Source organism: Ursus maritimus, unplaced genomic scaffold, assembly GCF_017311325.1.
Source record: "Ursus maritimus isolate PB19 unplaced genomic scaffold, ASM1731132v1 scaffold_8, whole genome shotgun sequence".
Classification (NCBI taxonomy): domain Eukaryota; kingdom Metazoa; phylum Chordata; class Mammalia; order Carnivora; family Ursidae; genus Ursus; species Ursus maritimus.
In genome coordinates, this window is record NW_024426996.1 from 51001526 (window position 1) to 51019350 (window position 17825).

Consider the following 17825-nt stretch of genomic DNA (forward strand, 5'->3'; position numbering starts at 1 on the left):
AAAACATAGCCATCCAAGCCTCACTCAAAAGAACAGAAAACTCTAAAATGCAGTCCTTATACTCACGTATATACTTATACTCACACCTTAAACAGCTGGAGATGGAACAAAAGAACAGGCCTATGCCACACATGAAAAGACAACTGATTAAGATTAGAGCACAGATCAATGAATTAGAAACCAGAAATACAGTAGAGCAGGTCAACAAAACTAGAAGCTGGTTCTCTGAAAGAATTAATAAGATCAATAAGCCACTGGCCAGACTTATTCAAAAGAATAGAGAAAGGACCCAAATTAATAAAATTATGAATGAAAGGGGAGATAACGATTAACACCAAGGAAACAGAAACAATCATAAGAGACTATTATCAACAACTATATGCCAATAAATTAAGCAACCTGGAAGAAATGAATGTCTTCCTGGAAACCTGTAAACTACCAAGACTGAAACAGGAAGAAACTGACAATCTAAATAGACCAATAACCACTGAAGAGATTGAAGCAGTGATCAAAAACCTCCCAAAAAACAAGAGTCTGGGGTCTGATGGATTCCCTGGGGAATTCTACCAAACATTTAAAGAAGAAATAATATCTTTTCTCCTGATGCTGTTTCAAAAAATAGAAACCGAAGGAAAGCAACCAAACTCATTCTATGAGGCCAGCATTACCTTGATCCCCAAACCAGGCAAAGACCCCATCAAAAAGGAGAATTACAGACCCATATTCCTGACAAATATGAACACCAAAATTCTCAACAAGATCCTAGCTAATAGGATCCAACAATACATTAAAAGGATTATCCACCACGACCAAGTGGGATTCACCCCTGGGATGCAAGGGTGGTTCAACATTAGCAAATCAATCAGTGTGATAGAACACATTAATAAGAGAAGAGACAAGAATCATATGGTTCTCTCAGAAAAAGCATTTGACAAAATACAGCATGCTTTCCTGATTAAAACCCTTCAGAGTGTAGGAACAGAGGGTACCTTCTTCAATTTCATAAAAACCATCTATGAAAAGCCTACAGAGAATATCATTCTCAATGGGGAAAAGCTGAGAGCCTTTCCCTTAAGATCAGGAACATGACAAGGATGCCCACTCTCACCACTGTTATTCAACATAGTACTAGAAGTCCTTGCAACAGCAATCAGACAACAAAAAATAAAAGGTATTCAAATTGGCAAAGAAGACGTCAAACTCTCTCTCTTCACAGATGACATGATACTTTATGTGGAAAACCCAAAAGACTCCACCCCCAAACTACTAGAACTCATACAACAATTCAGTAACTTGGCAGGATACAAAATCAATGCACAGAAATCAGCTGCATTTCTATACACTAACAATGAGACTGAAGAAAGAGAAATTAGGGAATCGATTCCATTTACAATAGCCCCAAAAACCATAAGATATTTTGGAATAAACTTAACCAGAGAGGTAAAGGATCTATACTCTAGAAACTACAGAACACTGATGAAAGACTTTGAAGAAGATACAAAACGATGGAAAAACATTCCATGCTCATGGATCAGAAGAATAAACATAGTAAAAATGTCTATGTTACCCAGAGCAATCTACATTTTCAACGCCATCCCAATCTTTTTTAAAGTGCTGGAACAAACAATCCTAAAATTTGTGTGGGATCAGAAAGACCCCGAATCGCCAAGGAAATGTTGAAAAAGAAAAACAAAGGTGGGGGCATCATTTTGCCTGATTTCAAGCTATACTACAAAGCTGTGATCACCAAGACAGCATGGTACTGGCACAAAAACAGACACATAGGCCAATGGAATAGAATACAGATTCCAAAAATGGACCCTCAACTCTATGGTCAACTAATCTTTGACAAAGTAGGAAAAAACATCCAATGGAAAAAAAGACAGTCTTTTCAATAAATGGTGCTGGGAAAATTGGACAGCTATATACAGAAGAATGAAACTTGACCCTCTCTCACACCATACACAAAGATAAACTCCAAATGAATGAAAGACCTCGACGTGAGACAGGAATCCATCAAAATCATAGAGGAGAGCATAGGCTGTAACCTCTTCGACATCGGCCACAGCAACTTCTTTCATGACATATCTCCAAAGGCAAGGGAAACAAAAGCAAAAATGAACTTTTGGGACTTCATCAAGATAACAAGCTTCTGCAGAGCAAAGGTAACAGTCAACAAAACAAAGAGGTAACCCATGGAATGGGAGAAGATATTTGCAAATGACACTACGGATAAAAGGCTAGTATCCAAGATCTATAAAGAACTTCTCAAACTCAATACCCAAGAAACAAATAATCAAATCAAAAAATGGGCAGAAGATATGAACAGACACTTTTCCAATGAAGACATAAGAACGGCTAACAGACACATGAAAAAATGTTCAACATCATTAGCCATCAGGGAAATTCAAATCAAAACCACATTGAGATACCACCTTACAGCAGTTAGAATGGCAAAAATGGACAAGGCAAGAAACAACAAATGCTGGAGAGCATGTGGAGAAAGGGGATCCCTCTTACACTTATGGTGGGAATGCAAGTTGGTACAGCCACTTGGAAAACAGTGTGGAGGTTCCTCAAAAAGTTAATAATAGAGCTACTCTATGACCCAGCATTTGCACTACTGGGTATTTACCCCAAAGATATAGACGTAGTGAAAAGAAGGGCCATATGCATCCCAATGTTCATAGCAGCACTGTCCACAATAGCCAAACTGTGGAAGGAGCCAAGATGCCCTTCAACAGACAAATGGATAAAGAAGATGTGGTCCATATATACAATGGAATACTACGCAGCCATCAGAAAGAATGATTACTAAACATTTGCATCAACATGGATGGGACTGGGGGAGATTATGCTAAGTGAAGTAAGTCAAGCAGAGAAAGACAATTTTCATATGGTTTCACTCATTTGTGCTACATAATAGCAGGGAGATCATTAGGAGAAGGCAGGGAACAATGAAGGGGGTAAACAGAAGGGGAAAATGAACCACAAGAGACTATGAACTCCAGGAAACAAACTGAGGGTTTTAGAGGGGAGGGGGGTGGGGGGATGGGCCAGCCCGGTGAAGGGTATTAAGGAGGGCACGTATTGCATGGAGCACTGGGTGTTATACGCAAACAATGAATCATGGAATGCTACATCAAAAACTAATGATGTATTGTATGGTGACTAACACAGCATAAAAATAAATAAACAAACAAATAATCAATATGCTTGTTTCTCTATCTGTTTAAGCAGGTGTGACAGCCATGAGACTATGCCTCTCAGATCTCCAGCTATGGAGAGTGTAACTGACAAAGGCCCCCACTGGAATCCATCACCTTGACATGCTGGGGCCATGCCTTCCCACAGGCTGCTGCCAGACAGTAACTGAGTGGGCAGGGATACTGTTAAGGCCCATTCCTGGGAGACATAGGATTCCACTGATGGGTAACTTTGGCTTAAAGTCTCCTCAGAGGCCTAGCTGAACTTTCTTAGAACTGGGCTACAGTATAAGATGTTTCTACCCAATGTTTCTTCCTTCCCTCTCCCCTTTACAAGGGTCAGACATGCACTGTGGTCTGATGGCTCTTCTAACCTGCCCTCTCTATGTTTCCTCACAGGCATTTTCTGTAATAAATCTCACACACTCAACCCTGTTTGGGAGTCTGCTTTTCAGAAAACATGAAGAGAAAGAATTGTGAGCAAGTTAAATAGCACCACAGAGAGGAGGAACCGTGTGAGAAGCACAAAGTCTGATCAGCAACAGCAGTCACATTTAATAAGAGTAGCATAGCAACAGTCCATTCAGTAGTTTATCATTACTGACAGTCACATAACCACCAACTAGAAAAAGAGTTGAACAGTATGTCCCAAGAAGATCAAGTAACCAAATATCCTCAAAAGAAGAGCCAGCTGAACAGACTCCATCTTTCCTTTCTTCAGAGATAAGGCCTCTAGAAGGCTCTACAAATTATAATAAGATACTAAGGCACACATAAGTTCCAACAAGGCTAGCAGATCAGGACAACATATAGTAATCACATGTCTTTTTGGCTAAGTTAAACTTGAAGAATATATTATTTTAAGGAAATGCATGTGGCTACAAAAAAAAATGCAACCTATGTGGAAGGCGCAGGCTTTCAAAAGTCTGATACGACAACTGAAAATCAATTAGAAAAGAGGCTGAGTAGGATGACTCAGGTCTGAATGGCCTTGGGAGAAGCAACCATGTCCAATGATCCAAACACAAATCAACTGGGTGATGAATGAGATGTTGTATTTGGAGTTTTCTCTGGGAAGACTGCTGTACCCCAGGGACGTAACTCCTCTAAGCCTAGGTGGCATCAGGGGAAGTACCACTATAATTCTAAGAAGTTATAAAAATACATTTAGTAAAAATTAATAAATTCAACCTGTTGTGTTAACATAGTTATTTAAGATAGTTAAGTGACATTGTAGTAAGTTTTGCAATGATTATATCTGAATATGTTTTGTGTATTATTCAAGATGTTCGAAGTGCTCAAAAGAATAAATTCCAATTAAATTTGTAAATGGAATTTAAATTTTTCAAGGAAATTTGTTTGCAAAATGAATATATTTAAGAAAAACTGATATTCAAAATTTTAAGTATCTTAGTATATTTGAATGACCTTTAAATAAAAAACAAATAGTAGTGGGTATACCTTTATATATACACAAGTCTTTTAGACATTAAATATTAATATCAACTAATATTTAATTGTTCTACCCTGATAATTACAATAACATCTACCATTCATTCAGTTCTTGATTTCATGCCTGGTCATGACACACAATTAAATGTCACAACAACTCTGAGATGATGTGAGGAAATGGATCTGTGGGAAGATAGATACCAGAGGCAGACATATACCAGTTTGAAACATCTTGGATTAATTATGCATTTTTCTCCAGATGAGAATGTGTTCTCACTGATGCTGAATTTGGTTCAAGAACCAGTACTTGATCTTTATAAATATTCTCTTGAATTGAAGAACAGAGTATGTAAAACCTTTCTAAAAAGTGATGCATACCCAAAGTGTAAAAGGACTGAGCAAGAAATAAAGGTTCTCAAACCTAGCAAGACTTTATGATGGGTGGACGATATCACCTATGAATGCATGCCTCATGTGTCAATTTGGAGGGTTAAGGAAAACGATGCTAAGGTTACCTCTGGTCCTGTTCTGCATGGCCACCTTGCTAACTCTGGGTTGTTACTCCCTGGGAAACTGGAAATTTATAGTCTAACGCTACAGTATGTGTGTGGCCTATCTGCATGTCCCATGATACCATGAGGCAGATATTATTCTTACACACATTCCATATAGATGAAGAGTTTGAGGTTTAGACAGAGGTAAAGCAACTCGTTCAAGGCTGAACTGCCAAGTTTTAGTTGTAAATAAGTTTTTCTATTCCATATGTTAAAGTGGTTTCTCTTTTAGCAGAGATTTGTAATTTATTCTGTTTGCCCAGTACATTTTCCATTTGGGAACTGTCCTACCCTTGATCCCACTCTTCATCCGCTGGGATTTTCAATCCCATGGCCCTGCCTACCCTACTCAGAGACCTTTTGAGTAACTGCGTGGACACTGGTGATATGATGGGGATATGCTCTTCTCTTTGTTGTAACTTGCTGTGAAGAATGATATAAGCCAAGAGTTGTCAGCAGCCATGGAGAGAGTCTGACTTAGAATAAAGTCAGTACAGAGAAAGGAGGAGCTCAGAGATGGAGAAAGGGTCTTGACTGCATCACTAGAAGCCCTAGTGGGGATTGCCTGAGGCCAATCCCATTTCCAGATTTTTTCCAGATGTTTTGTTCCACTGAAAGCAACTTTCTAAGAAGCTATTTATATTTTACAATCGTAACAATTATATTCTAATTAATTGGGCAAAATCAATAGGATTATATGTAATAATAAAAAAACCTTTCTTTCATAGGAAAATAACTCACAAATTGCATCTTTATAATGACAGCAGTTAAGCACTGTTAGCATCAAACCTACAAATAACCATATTTGTAAGTGAAGATTTAAAATAAAAAAGTTATTCTTACCTCATACCACTGTCTAATTGGCTGGTTTTATTTGTGTTGGCATCCCACAGATGAATGCAACTAGATTTCTCAGCAATCACTGCTAGGATATCTCCATCTTTATCCCAATCCATAGCAACACAGTTACTTTTAAAAAAGAAAGCAAAATATTACTATATATCTTCTTAAAGTAGGAAAAGAAATTTAAATATCTATTTGTAATTTTCATCTACAATAAGACCACTCAATCTATTTTGAGTAGGTCATAAACTTTCTAAAGTGAGAAATACAACTCACTATTCACTGCTTAGATAATACTAATTCTTTTTTTTAAGAGAGAGAGAGTGTGCAAGTGGGTTGGGGGAGGGCAAAGGGAGAGAAAATCTTAAGCAGACTCCGAGCTGAGTGTGGAGCCTGATGTGGGGCTCCATCCCTCGACCTTGAGATCATGACCTGAGCTGAAACCAAGAGTCAGATGCTTAACCAACTGAGCCACCCAGGTGCCCCACTAAGTTAAATCTTTTATTGTTGTTGAGGGGATGGGAAAATTTTAAATTTTATTTTAAGTATCATTTATATATACCACATTACATATAATCACACCTAGTAAGCTAGCACATTTTCTTAGATCCTGTAAAGAACGTGACCTTTTGGTAAAACAAACTCAGCAAGCATCTCTACAAAGGAATCACACCTGGAATTAAGAGGTAATTCATGTGACCAAGTGTGGAAAGGTTATTTCAAGTTTACAGAGAGAAAAAGAAGGTACTGATAAAAAATGAAGTTATATCCAGATAAATTGTGTATAAAACAGATCTTGGTTGGGTAGATGTGGGATTGTAAATAATGGAAAAACTAGATTTTGAAGCGGTAAGAAATGTTATTTTCATTTTATATCAGAATAAGAGTGATTCCATTAAAATGACAAAATAGTTATAAACAGGAAATGCTTTTTACATATGTTGTTGTTTAAAATTATTTCAAAGTATTTATTATAAATCAAAAACTTACTTGAGGTTTACCTTTTTACTATCTGATGCTATTTTTCATTTTGAGACTGTTCTGGGATATTGGCTAAGCCATACTCAGATTTACAGTTAAGACAGTTGGGAGTTACTTTGGTCATTTTATTTTTCAAAGTGTTAAAAAATGTTTTGGGATCTTAATTTTTTCCAGTATTTTCAGAGATTTGGGGAGTGTGGAAGAGGGATGCTTTCAAATTTTTGATAAAATCATCTAACAATTAGAGACAATACATATGGTATTTTATTTATCTGGAGATCCTCTGTCAGTTGAATTCAACTATGATAAACACAGCAAAGGAATTCAGAGGTTAAAAAAAAATACAGCCATTGTGTAACCAAAATAGAAGTCACAGAGACGATTTAAAAAACTTCATACAGTTTACTCAAAGAAGTTCTCTACTAAGTGCCTTCTTATTTTTAAACATAATTACAACTATCTTGACTTCTGTTTCCCAAAATACAGAAAACAAGCAACAATTAAGAAAGCGATGGGAAATGCCAAAATGGCGGCATTGGGTAGGCGGGGCAGAGCAGGAGGTGGGAAAGGCTGTTAGAGACTTAGAGAAGTAAGACAACCTGATTTGCAAAGATGGTGGCAATAAACTACAGAAAGCAGACATGAATTTAAAAAGCATGGCACCGTAAGACCATTCAGGTGAGCGACTCTGGATACCTTAAAACCACTAAGACTATCAATAAAATAACTAATAAAGGTAATGATTACACAGAATTATCAAAAATGCTTATGTTATGGGGCGCCTGGGTGGCACAGTTGGTTAAGCATCTGACTCTTGGTTTCAGCTCAGGTTGTGATCTCAGGGTCATGGGATGGAGCCCCAAGTTGGTGCAGAATCGGCTTAAGACTCTCTCTCCCTCTCCCTCTGTCCTTGCACATGTGCTCGCACTCCCTCTCTCTAAAATAAAGAAAGAAATCTTTTTTAAAAATGCTTAAGTTATGTTTTGTGTAATCTGGAATGACTTCCTGGAAAGGATAGGCTTTGTTCTGTAAAAAGCATGTCAAGGGGCACCTGGGTGGCTCAGTCGCTTAAGCATCCATCTCCTGATTTCAGCTCAGGGTCATGAGATTGAGCCCTACATGGGGCTCTGCACTGAGCACGGAGCCTGCTTAGGATTCTCTCTCCCTCTCCCTCTGCCTCCCCACCAGCCGCCCTGCTCACATGCACGCACACACTCTCTCTTAAGAAAAAAAAACAAAAAAGTTTAACAATGACGTAGGGATGCCTGGGTGGCTCAGTTGGTTAAGCATCTGCCTTCAGCTCAGGTCATAATCCCAGGGTCCTGGGATCCAGTCCTGAACTGGGCTCTTTGCTCGGCTTCTCTTTCTGCTTCCTTGCTCCCCCTGCTTGTGTGCACTCTCTCCGACAAATAAATGAAATCTTAAAAAAACAAACTTTAAAATGTATGTTGAAAGTAACTATTTTCCAACAATTTATGAGAGGAAATAATACGGTGATATGGGCTTATCTTTTCTGCCTATACACAAAGTAAGACTTGTTTATAATTAAATAAGAATCTTTCATATGGACTCATTTATAATTGTACCTTAAGGCTTCCCTGCGGATGTATGGAGGTTATAAATATCAACTCTAACTCATATGCTATATGACTATGTATTTCACTAACAACTCATGTATAAAAAAACAAACCCCTGGGGAGCCTGCGTGGCACAGTCAGTTGGTTTTGGCTCAGGTCATGATCTCAGGGTTTGTGGGATGGAGCTCCACACGGGGCTCTGTGCCGAGCACAGAGTTGGCCTGGGATTCTCTCTGCTTTCCCCTCTGCCCCTCCTGCTTATGCTCTGTCTCTAAAAATTAGTAAATAAACCTTAAAAAACAAAACAAAAAAACAAATCCCTTTGCCAATGAAGAAAGCAAAAGAAGAGACACAGATTAAATACGAGTTGTAAAATCCTATCTGATTACAGCTTTAAGGCAATACTTTTTACCTTTTAGGAAGAAAGCTTGAAAAAGTTTTTGACCCACCTCTGTACTTACCCAGGTAAGTTAATTTCACTTCTTTTTTGACCATGGCGATCAAAGATTTTCACAATATGATCAGCTCTAAAAACAATTAGAACACAAATATATAATTTAAATGTGTCTTTTTATAAATGTACGTTAAAAAATTAAGCTGCCATCCAAGTGATTTCCGAGTTCTCTCATGACAGCTGCATAATCTCTATCTAGGTTATTACCAGAGAAAGATTATCAACTGTGATGTTAATGGAGGTGAATGTATTATTTTTCCCACTATACAGCCATCACACAAGAACGTCTACTAAATAAATGGTGTGGTTATGCAGGTGTACAACCATTTGAAGTCAGGATGATTTACTTAAAACATTCACTGATTTCTTACCCTGTTACTGCAAGGTAGTTTCCTGATGTTTTTTGCCAGGTGAACTGTATCGGTGCGCCAAGCCAAGTCTTTTCTAGCAGTGAGAAAATACGCTAAAAAGATAAACGTAATTTTGATATTTTCAAAACATATAGTTTAAGGGTTGGTCAAAGATACCACAACATGATCATGAAAACAGTAGGGTTCAAGATGGTAACGGCTTACTGTTGGAGCTTATCCAGAAAAAGTCAACAATGTAACAGACAAAATAATCGGATCAACCAACCAACCAATCAACCAAATTCTACAATCTGGTTGTTTGTATGGACAAACAACAAACTTTGTATGAAGTATGGACCTTAATACACAGGCAAGCATTTATTATAAATTTTGGTCTTAAATGGTTTTGAATATTCTATAAAAATTATAATTTTAGTTTTATATGTTAAAGAGTAAAATAATTTAAACTTGAATTTAGCTAATAATCAGTAGCATGGATTTTTTAAAAATTTTTAGTTAAATTCAGTTAATTAACATATATTTTATTATTAGTTTCAGAGATAGAAGTCAGTGATTCACCGGTCTTATAGCATACGCAGTGCTCATTACATCACATGCCCTCCTTAATTTCCATCACCCAGTGACCCCATCCCCTCACCCCCCACCCCTCCAGCAAACCTGTTTGTTTCCTATGGTTAAGAGTCTCTTATGGTTTGCCCCCTCTCTTATTTTGTCTTGTTTTCCTTTTATTCCCTCTCTTCCCCATGATCCTCTGTTTTCTTAAATTCCACAAATGAGTGAAATCATATAATTGTCTTTCTCTGATTGACTTATTCTGCTTAGCGTGATACCCTCTAGCTCCATCCATGTTGTTGCAAATGGCAAGATTTCATTCTTTTTGATGACTAATATTCCATTGTATATATATATACCAACTCTTCTTTATCCATTCATCTGTCGATGGACGTCTGGGCTCTTTCCACAGTTTGGCTACTGGGGACATGGCTGCTATAAACACTGGGGAGTAGCATGGATTTCTTAGATTAAACTTAACAAAACTACCATTTAAAAAATCTAAACTATGATAAAAATACAAACTACTTCATTCAAAATTTTCTTCCTTTACCCATTAGTTATATTTACTCAATCATTAAGTACTTAATTTAGCAATTGGGTGAACAGCATATCAACTGAAAAGCCTTTCTTTTCAGTCAAGAACTGGGTTATCTAATATGGAAGCCACAAAACACAGCTGGACTTGAAATTTTATTGAGGGCTTGAAATGTAGGTAGCCCGAATTTAGATGTGTTGTAAATGTAGATACATATGCATTTCGAGGAATATAAAAAATGTAAACTATCTCACTGATAATTTTTTATATTGATTACATATGGAAATAATATTTTGGATATGCTGGATAAAATAAATTATTTAAATTAATCTCACCTTTTTCTTTTAAAGCATTTTAATGTGGCTACTAAAAATTTTAAATTACATTGGCTCACAGTAGATTTATATCAAACAATACTGATCTAGAACAATTAAGAACATAGAGCTTGAGGGGCGCCTGGGTGGCACAGCGGTTAAGCGTCTGCCTTCGGCTCAGGGCGTGATCCCGGCGTTATGGGATCGAACCCCACATCAGGCTCCTCTGCTATGAGCCTACTTCTTCCTCTCCCACTCCCCCTGCTTGTGTTCCCTCTCTCGCTGGCTGTCTCTATCTCCGTCGAATAAATAAATAAAATCTTAAAAAAAAAAAAAAGAACATAAAGCTTGAATGAAAAAATACAGATTTTAATATTAAGTCAAATTAGACCACGTCTAGGCATATGAAGTTTAGATACGCCCACAGGAGGCTTGACAATCTGAGGGGCCACACAAAACTCATTCAATGCTTGAAATTAAACACCAAGGGGCGCCTACGTGGCACAGCTGGCCAAGCGTCAGGCTCTTGATTTCCGCTCAGGTGACGCTCTCAGGATTCTGAAATTGAGCCAGGCGGTCAGCTGTGAGTGTGCTTGAGCATTTCTCTCCCCTCCTTCTTTGCCCCTCCCCCTGCTCACGCATGTTGGCTCTCTAAAACTAAATAAACCTTTTTTTAAAAAATTAAACACCAATCAATCAGCATTTGGTATGTTAAGTAGATGAAATCCACCTCTATTGAAAACAGGAGTGGTCAATAAACACAAGTGCACCCACGTTTTGTGGAGTCTGAAAACACCTTGAAGGGGGGAAAGAAGCAATAAAGGCATCTTTTGCAATTTTTTTGACCACGTGGCCGAGGAACCCCCTCAAGCAAGTGAGGGATCCTTAAACTTCATTAGCTTCATGGTAGACCTCTTCGGGCTGTGATGTTGCGTCTTTTTCCTCACTGGAACTACATTTACGTGCACCATATATGGTATAGTGAAAAAGTGCTAGCTTCACAACCAGAAAACCAAGGTTTGGACTTCGCTTTTTACATATTAGCTGTAGGGCTTAAAACAAGTCGCTCAAATTGCCTCTAGCACAAAATTCTTAATTGTAAACCAAGAATAATTATCTCCTCCGTTTTGATACTTCATAAATTGTGAAGCGCTTTAGAAATTTATGATTACCGGTCAATTCCAATTTCCACGCTAACAGCCACGAGGAATCATTAAGAATTAATTAATTTTTAAATTGAACTATCCATTTCTTTGCCAGGTCAGGGCAGAGGGCTATTGCTGTAGTAAAGCAGAAGGGTTTTGAAATGAGCTGTAGCTAGTGACCGGGGATGGGATTCACCAGAAGCCCAAGCGCAGGAACGGTGCATGCAGAGGAAGACCTGCGCGTGCAAGTGCAGATTTCTCCGTGAATTATGTACACTAGCCACTGAGTGATTTGTACATTAGAGTAGTCACAAGCTATACAATCTGACATTATTCTTTAAGATTTTCACTCTTTTTAATTACTGAGCAGTCGCGCAGCTTGCCAGGGGTTCAGCTGCAGGAAAAGCAGCAGCTCGTGACACCCAATCCAGTCAACTTCACTGCGACCCTCCAAGCATACCGTTCTTTCCGCGGTGCGAAGTTCGAGGTCTTCTCTGACCCAGACTGTTCATTTCAGGCCGCGTCCGGGTTGCCTCTGCTCGCACCGCTTCAACTCCGTGCGCGGTCCCAGAAATGAGGCCTCCCTCTCCGCCTCTCCAATTTTCTTTCCTTTCCCCTCCTTCCCTCAACTTCGCCCCCGCTTTCCCCCTCCCCGCTCACCCAGCTCTCTTCCCCATTCCTAACGCACTCTGGAGGACGGAGGGGGACACAGGCCCCTATCCTCAAAGTGGCTCCTCGAGCTAAAAGCCAGTGGTCGCGTTTTCCCGCCCCCTAAGTTATTTACCTTCATCTCAAGGCTCCAGCGGCCGCGCGATCTGGCAAATGCGCAGGCGCACCTGGTCTGCTCCAAAAGAGCTAACGCGTTCCCGTCACCCAGGAGATCGCGCGAGCAGTGACCAATCAGCGAACACTTGCTACAGGGAGGTGCCTCGTGGGGTCCTCCGCAGGGGAGGGCGGGGGTTGTGGACTGGAATCTCGTCACGCAGGCCGAGGTTGGCCCGGAAAGATTGCGCATCAGGAGGCCCGGCTGCGCCTTGGCTTCCTAGTTGGGCTCTGATTGGATGAGACCGGAGGACTCGCCCCGAGGGAGGTGGGCTCTGTGAGCCCTGAAAGGCGCCTGCGTACACTTCGGCTCCTTGTTTCTAAGATGCCAATGGTGGTGGGTGGGGGCGCCCAGAATCCAGGAAACGAGAAGGCGCTGAATGTTGGGTGAAACGAGAACGGAAATTTGCTCTTGGGGCAAATACTGTTACATAGTACGCGCAAAGAGGACTTGGATGGGCCCGTGTGCCATCCGTTTTTTTCCTTTCCAGGCTTCTGGGTTAGAAGAAATAAGATGTGTTTTTTGTTTTTTGTTTTTCCCCAAGGCGTTAATAGGCCAACTAAATTGGGCAAGAAAAATGAACACGAAGTGCTTCTTCTCTCTTTAGGCTTTGGACCTGTCAACTCTTCCTCAATTACGCCCTGCCACAGATTTGTGCTTTAGTATTTAGAGTATGAAAGTAGTTCTTTTGCCCAAGTGTCTGAAAATGTTGAACAACCCACCCTTTTCTTTTTGACTTCAGGTAGGAATCGTACTGGCTTAAAGAAAATGATTTCAAAGAACTAATGAGGTGTGTTACCATTCTTGAGGGTCCTGTTCCCTTGGTTTGGGGTTTTGTTTAGTTTAGTTTAGTTTAGGTTTCCCTTTAGTTTCAGGTGCAAGACCTGCCCATTAAAATGAAGATGTCGTTAATAGGTGATTGAGTGAGAGAAAAAGGTTAAGAGAAACAGAAATTCAGAAATCGGCCATGCAACATTTAAAAGAGTGAATGGGACTTTTTAGGTTTAGGGAATGTAGGGGAGACAGAATTTTGCCTCTGCCCTCTCAGGGTTTTTCAGCTAGGCCTAAGAATTAAACTGACCTAAGACGGATTAACTGAAGAAAAGCCTACAAATATGTATGTGTTACCTGAAATGGGAGCCATCCTAAGACCCAAAGAAATTATGACATCTACATGCCATGCTTTTATATTAGGTTGAACCAAGAGAGGAAACTGTGGGAATGCAATTAAACTATGTGGTGAGGCTAAAGAAAAATAATTATTTTAATGAGGTCTGTTTGTATAGACTCTCAATCTCAGCTTCTGATGATAAGAATGTTATTTTCCTTCTGGTACAGAGAGGGTATCTTTCACAAGGGAGTTTTTAATTCCCTGTTTTCAGGAAGAAAAGATTACTCATTTGCATCTGCTATTTTTTAGGTGCCTTTAGCTCAAAATTATCCTTATATCAGAGTGGTTTATTTTGTAGTGGCGTATTCTGCCACCCTTCAGGGGAAGTCTACATAACAGAAATAAAATTGGGCCAGAAAAATGAAAATCAGGAGAGTGTAGATTCCTGCAAACCAAGGCAAAGCATTTTAAGCAATTCAAAGTAGATATTATTTATTTTTTAAAAGATTTTATTTATTTGAGAGAGAGAGAGAGTGTGTGTGTGTGTGTGCATGAGCAGGAGGGAGGGGCAGAGGGAGGAGCAGGGAGCCAGATGCGGGACTCTATCCCAAACCCCAGGATCGTGACCTGAGGACACTTAACCAACTGAGCCACCCAGGTGCCCCCAAAGTAGATATTATTTAATAGACTATTGGGTTTGTCTCAGAAGAGGATGTTAAGGTAAAATGATAGAGTAAGGATAATGAGAAATTGAAAGAGGTCAACTTATTTAGAGATAGTAGGTAATTAGGCTTACTGGGCTTTTCTCTTTCTTTCTTTCTTTTTTTCTTTTGTGGGAACTTATTTTTTAGTTACAAATTCCATGTCCTGTCATAGGTCTAATCGAATTTTGTACTTCTTTTTGAGTCAGCTTTGATAGTTGTGGCTTTCCTAGGAATTTGTTCTTTTCATCTAGGTTATCCAATTTGTTGGCATACTGTTGTTCACAGTATTCCTTTATACTTTTTTATTTCTGTAGGGTCAATAGTGATGTTTTCTCTTTTATTCCTGATTTTGGTAACTTGAATGTTTTCTCATTTTTCCTCTCTAGTCTAGCTAAATATGTCAATTTTGTTGTTGACCTTTAAAAAAAATAGATTTTGGTTTTGTTTATGTGATAAGTTTAGTTTTGTCCCCCAAAAAGATATGTTGAAGTCCTACTTGTGAATATAGCTTTATTTGGAAATAGGGGATTTGCAGATATAATTAAATGTCATTCACATGGCCCTAATTTAATATAATTTATGTACTTATAAGAAGAGGGAAATTTGAACACAGACACACAGGGAGACTGCCATGTGACAATAGAGGCAGAGGTTGATGTAGCTACACCAAAGAATGCCAAGGACTGATGCCCACATCAGAACTAGGAAGAGGCAAGTAATAATTCTCCCCCATATTTCAGGGGGTGCATGGTCCTGTCAAACACCTTGATGTTGGACTTCTAACTTCCAGAACTGTGAGATGATAGATTTCTGTTAAGTCACATGGTTTGAGGTATTTTGTTACAGTAGCCCTAGGAAACTAATATAGATTTTGGTACCAGGAAGTGTTGTGCTGCTATAACATATACCTAAAATGTAGTAATGGCTTATGGATAGAGGCTGATAGAATTCGGAGGTACTTGGTGGTAAGCTTAAATTGCTTTGAAGGCATTGTTGGTTGAAATGTGGACATTAAATGTGTTTTGAGAGCTCAGACAGGAGAGCTATAGAGGAAGTTTCTGGGTTTTTTAGAGAATACATAGATTGTTATAACAGAATGCTGAAAATATGAATGTTCACAGTGCTTCTGGTGAGGCCTCAGATGGAAATAAGGGACATGTTATTGGATGCTTGTTATAAAGTGGTAGAGAATTTGGCTGAATTGTATTGTGTTGGGTGGAAAGCAGAATTCGTAAGTGATAAACTTACATATTTAACTAAGGAGATTTTCAGTTAAGGTGTTTGAAGGCTCAGCCTAGTTTCTCCTTGCTGCTTAGTAAAATGTGAGAGGATGGAGATAAGTTGAGAATGAACTGCTAAGCACAAAAGAACCAGCACTTGGTTATTTGGAAAATTCTCAGCCTCTTCAGATAGAATGTTCTGGAAACAGGGTCAAGGGTAGGGACAGACAACCATTTACTAAAGAGGTTAGGCATGTGACTTATGAATCCAGTCAACCAGCTCAGCAAGAACAAAGATTAGTGAACTTCAGGATATGGCAACATAAACATCCCCTTGTGCCCTGCTGTAGGCATACCCCTCCCCCCGCAAAACCCAACAGCCAACCACTGAGAGATGTATAGAGCATCACAGAGCTGTGAAACAACTTCCAGAGCCTAATTTATGTGTGACTGGAGTCCCAGAAGAAGCTGGGGATGGAGGAATAGAATATTTGAAAAAGTAAAGGTTGAAAAAAATTTCCAAATTTGATGAAAATGCTAACCCCCCAGATCCAAAAACTCAATGAACACCAAGCAGAGGAAACACGAAGAAGACTAACAAGTTATTTAAAACCTGTGATGAAGGAAAATCTTAAAAGAAGCCAGATTAAGAAGATAGATGCACAAAGGAGCAAAAATAAGAAAATGAGCGACTTCTTGTTGGAAACCGTGCAATCCAGAAGACCATGGAGCAACATATTAAAGTACTGAAAGAAAAAAGCTGTCCATATAGAATTCTATACTCAGAAAAAAGATCTTTCAAAAATGAAAGTGGCCAGCAAACTGAGTCCAGCATTATATATATATATATATAAAGGAATGTATACCATGACCAAGTGAAATTGATCCAAGAAATGCAAACATAGGTCAGTATCTGAAAATCAATTAATACAGTATACAATATTAATATAATAAAGGACAAAAAATATGATCACATTAATAGACACAGAAAAACACTTGAAAAAAATCCCTAACCCTTAAAACTCAACTTTCATTCATGATAAAAATACTCAATAAACTAGGAATGAAAAGTATTTTCTTCAAACTGAGAAAGGTCATCTACAAAAACCCATATAACTAACATTATACTTAGTGGTGAAAGATTGAATGCCTTTAGAGATAGTAGGTAATTAGGCTTAGGGAAAAGAGATATCCACTCTTGCCACTTCTACTTACCATTGTACTGGAAGATCTAGCCAGGGGAATTATTAAAGAAAAGATTGGAAAGGAAGAAGTAAAACTATGCAGATATCATCATCTTGTACATAGAAAATTCCAAGGAATCCACTAAAAACCATTACAGTAAACGAGCAAGTTTGCAGGATATAAGATTAATACACAAAAAAATCAACTGCATTTTTCTATACTAGAAGTGAATAATCCAAAAGTGAAAATTCTTAAAAGTCTATGTATAGTAGCATTAAAATAAATAAAATACATAAATTTAATAAAAGTACAAGACTTATACACCAAAAACTACAAAATTTGTTTGTTCAAAGAAATTAAAGAAAAAAATAAATGTGAATACATACCACGTTCATGGATCAGAGACTTAATATTCTTAAGATGCCAATACTCCCCTAATGTATATAGATTCAATAAAATCTCTATTAAAATCCCAGCTACCTTTTTGAGGAAATTGAGAAGGTGATCTAAAATTCATAGGAATTTCCAGGGACTCAGAATATGCAAAATAATCTTGAAAAAGAAGAACAAAATTGGAAGACTCACACTTTTCAATTTTTAAAACTTACTGCAAAGCTTAACAGTAACCAAAACAGTGTGTTACTAGCATAAGGATAGTTATATAGATCAATGGAATAGAATTGAGAGTCCAGAAATAAAACTGTGCATCTGTGGGCAACTGATTTTCAACAAGGTTGTCAAGACAATTCAATGGGGGAAAGAATTAAATTCAACAAATGGTATTATGACACCAAA

General features: G+C 38.4%; 1 protein-coding gene across 2 annotated transcripts in view; it reads right to left on the reverse strand.

The window, feature by feature from the left end:
• WDR19 (WD repeat domain 19) overlaps positions 1 to 12788 on the reverse strand; it is a 107423-nt gene extending 94635 nt beyond the window's left edge. For both annotated transcript variants that reach the window (XM_040624959.1, XM_008701408.2), the window contains exons 1-4: positions 12772 to 12788; positions 9439 to 9530; positions 9075 to 9140; positions 6056 to 6181 (exon numbers count right to left, since the gene is read on the reverse strand). In XM_040624959.1, the coding sequence (XP_040480893.1) occupies positions 6056 to 6181; positions 9075 to 9140; positions 9439 to 9530; positions 12772 to 12777 (290 nt within the window). In that variant the 5' untranslated portion in view covers positions 12778 to 12788. The remainder of the gene's footprint in view (positions 1 to 6055; positions 6182 to 9074; positions 9141 to 9438; positions 9531 to 12771) is intronic.
• Positions 12789 to 17825: the final 5037 nt, after the last annotated feature.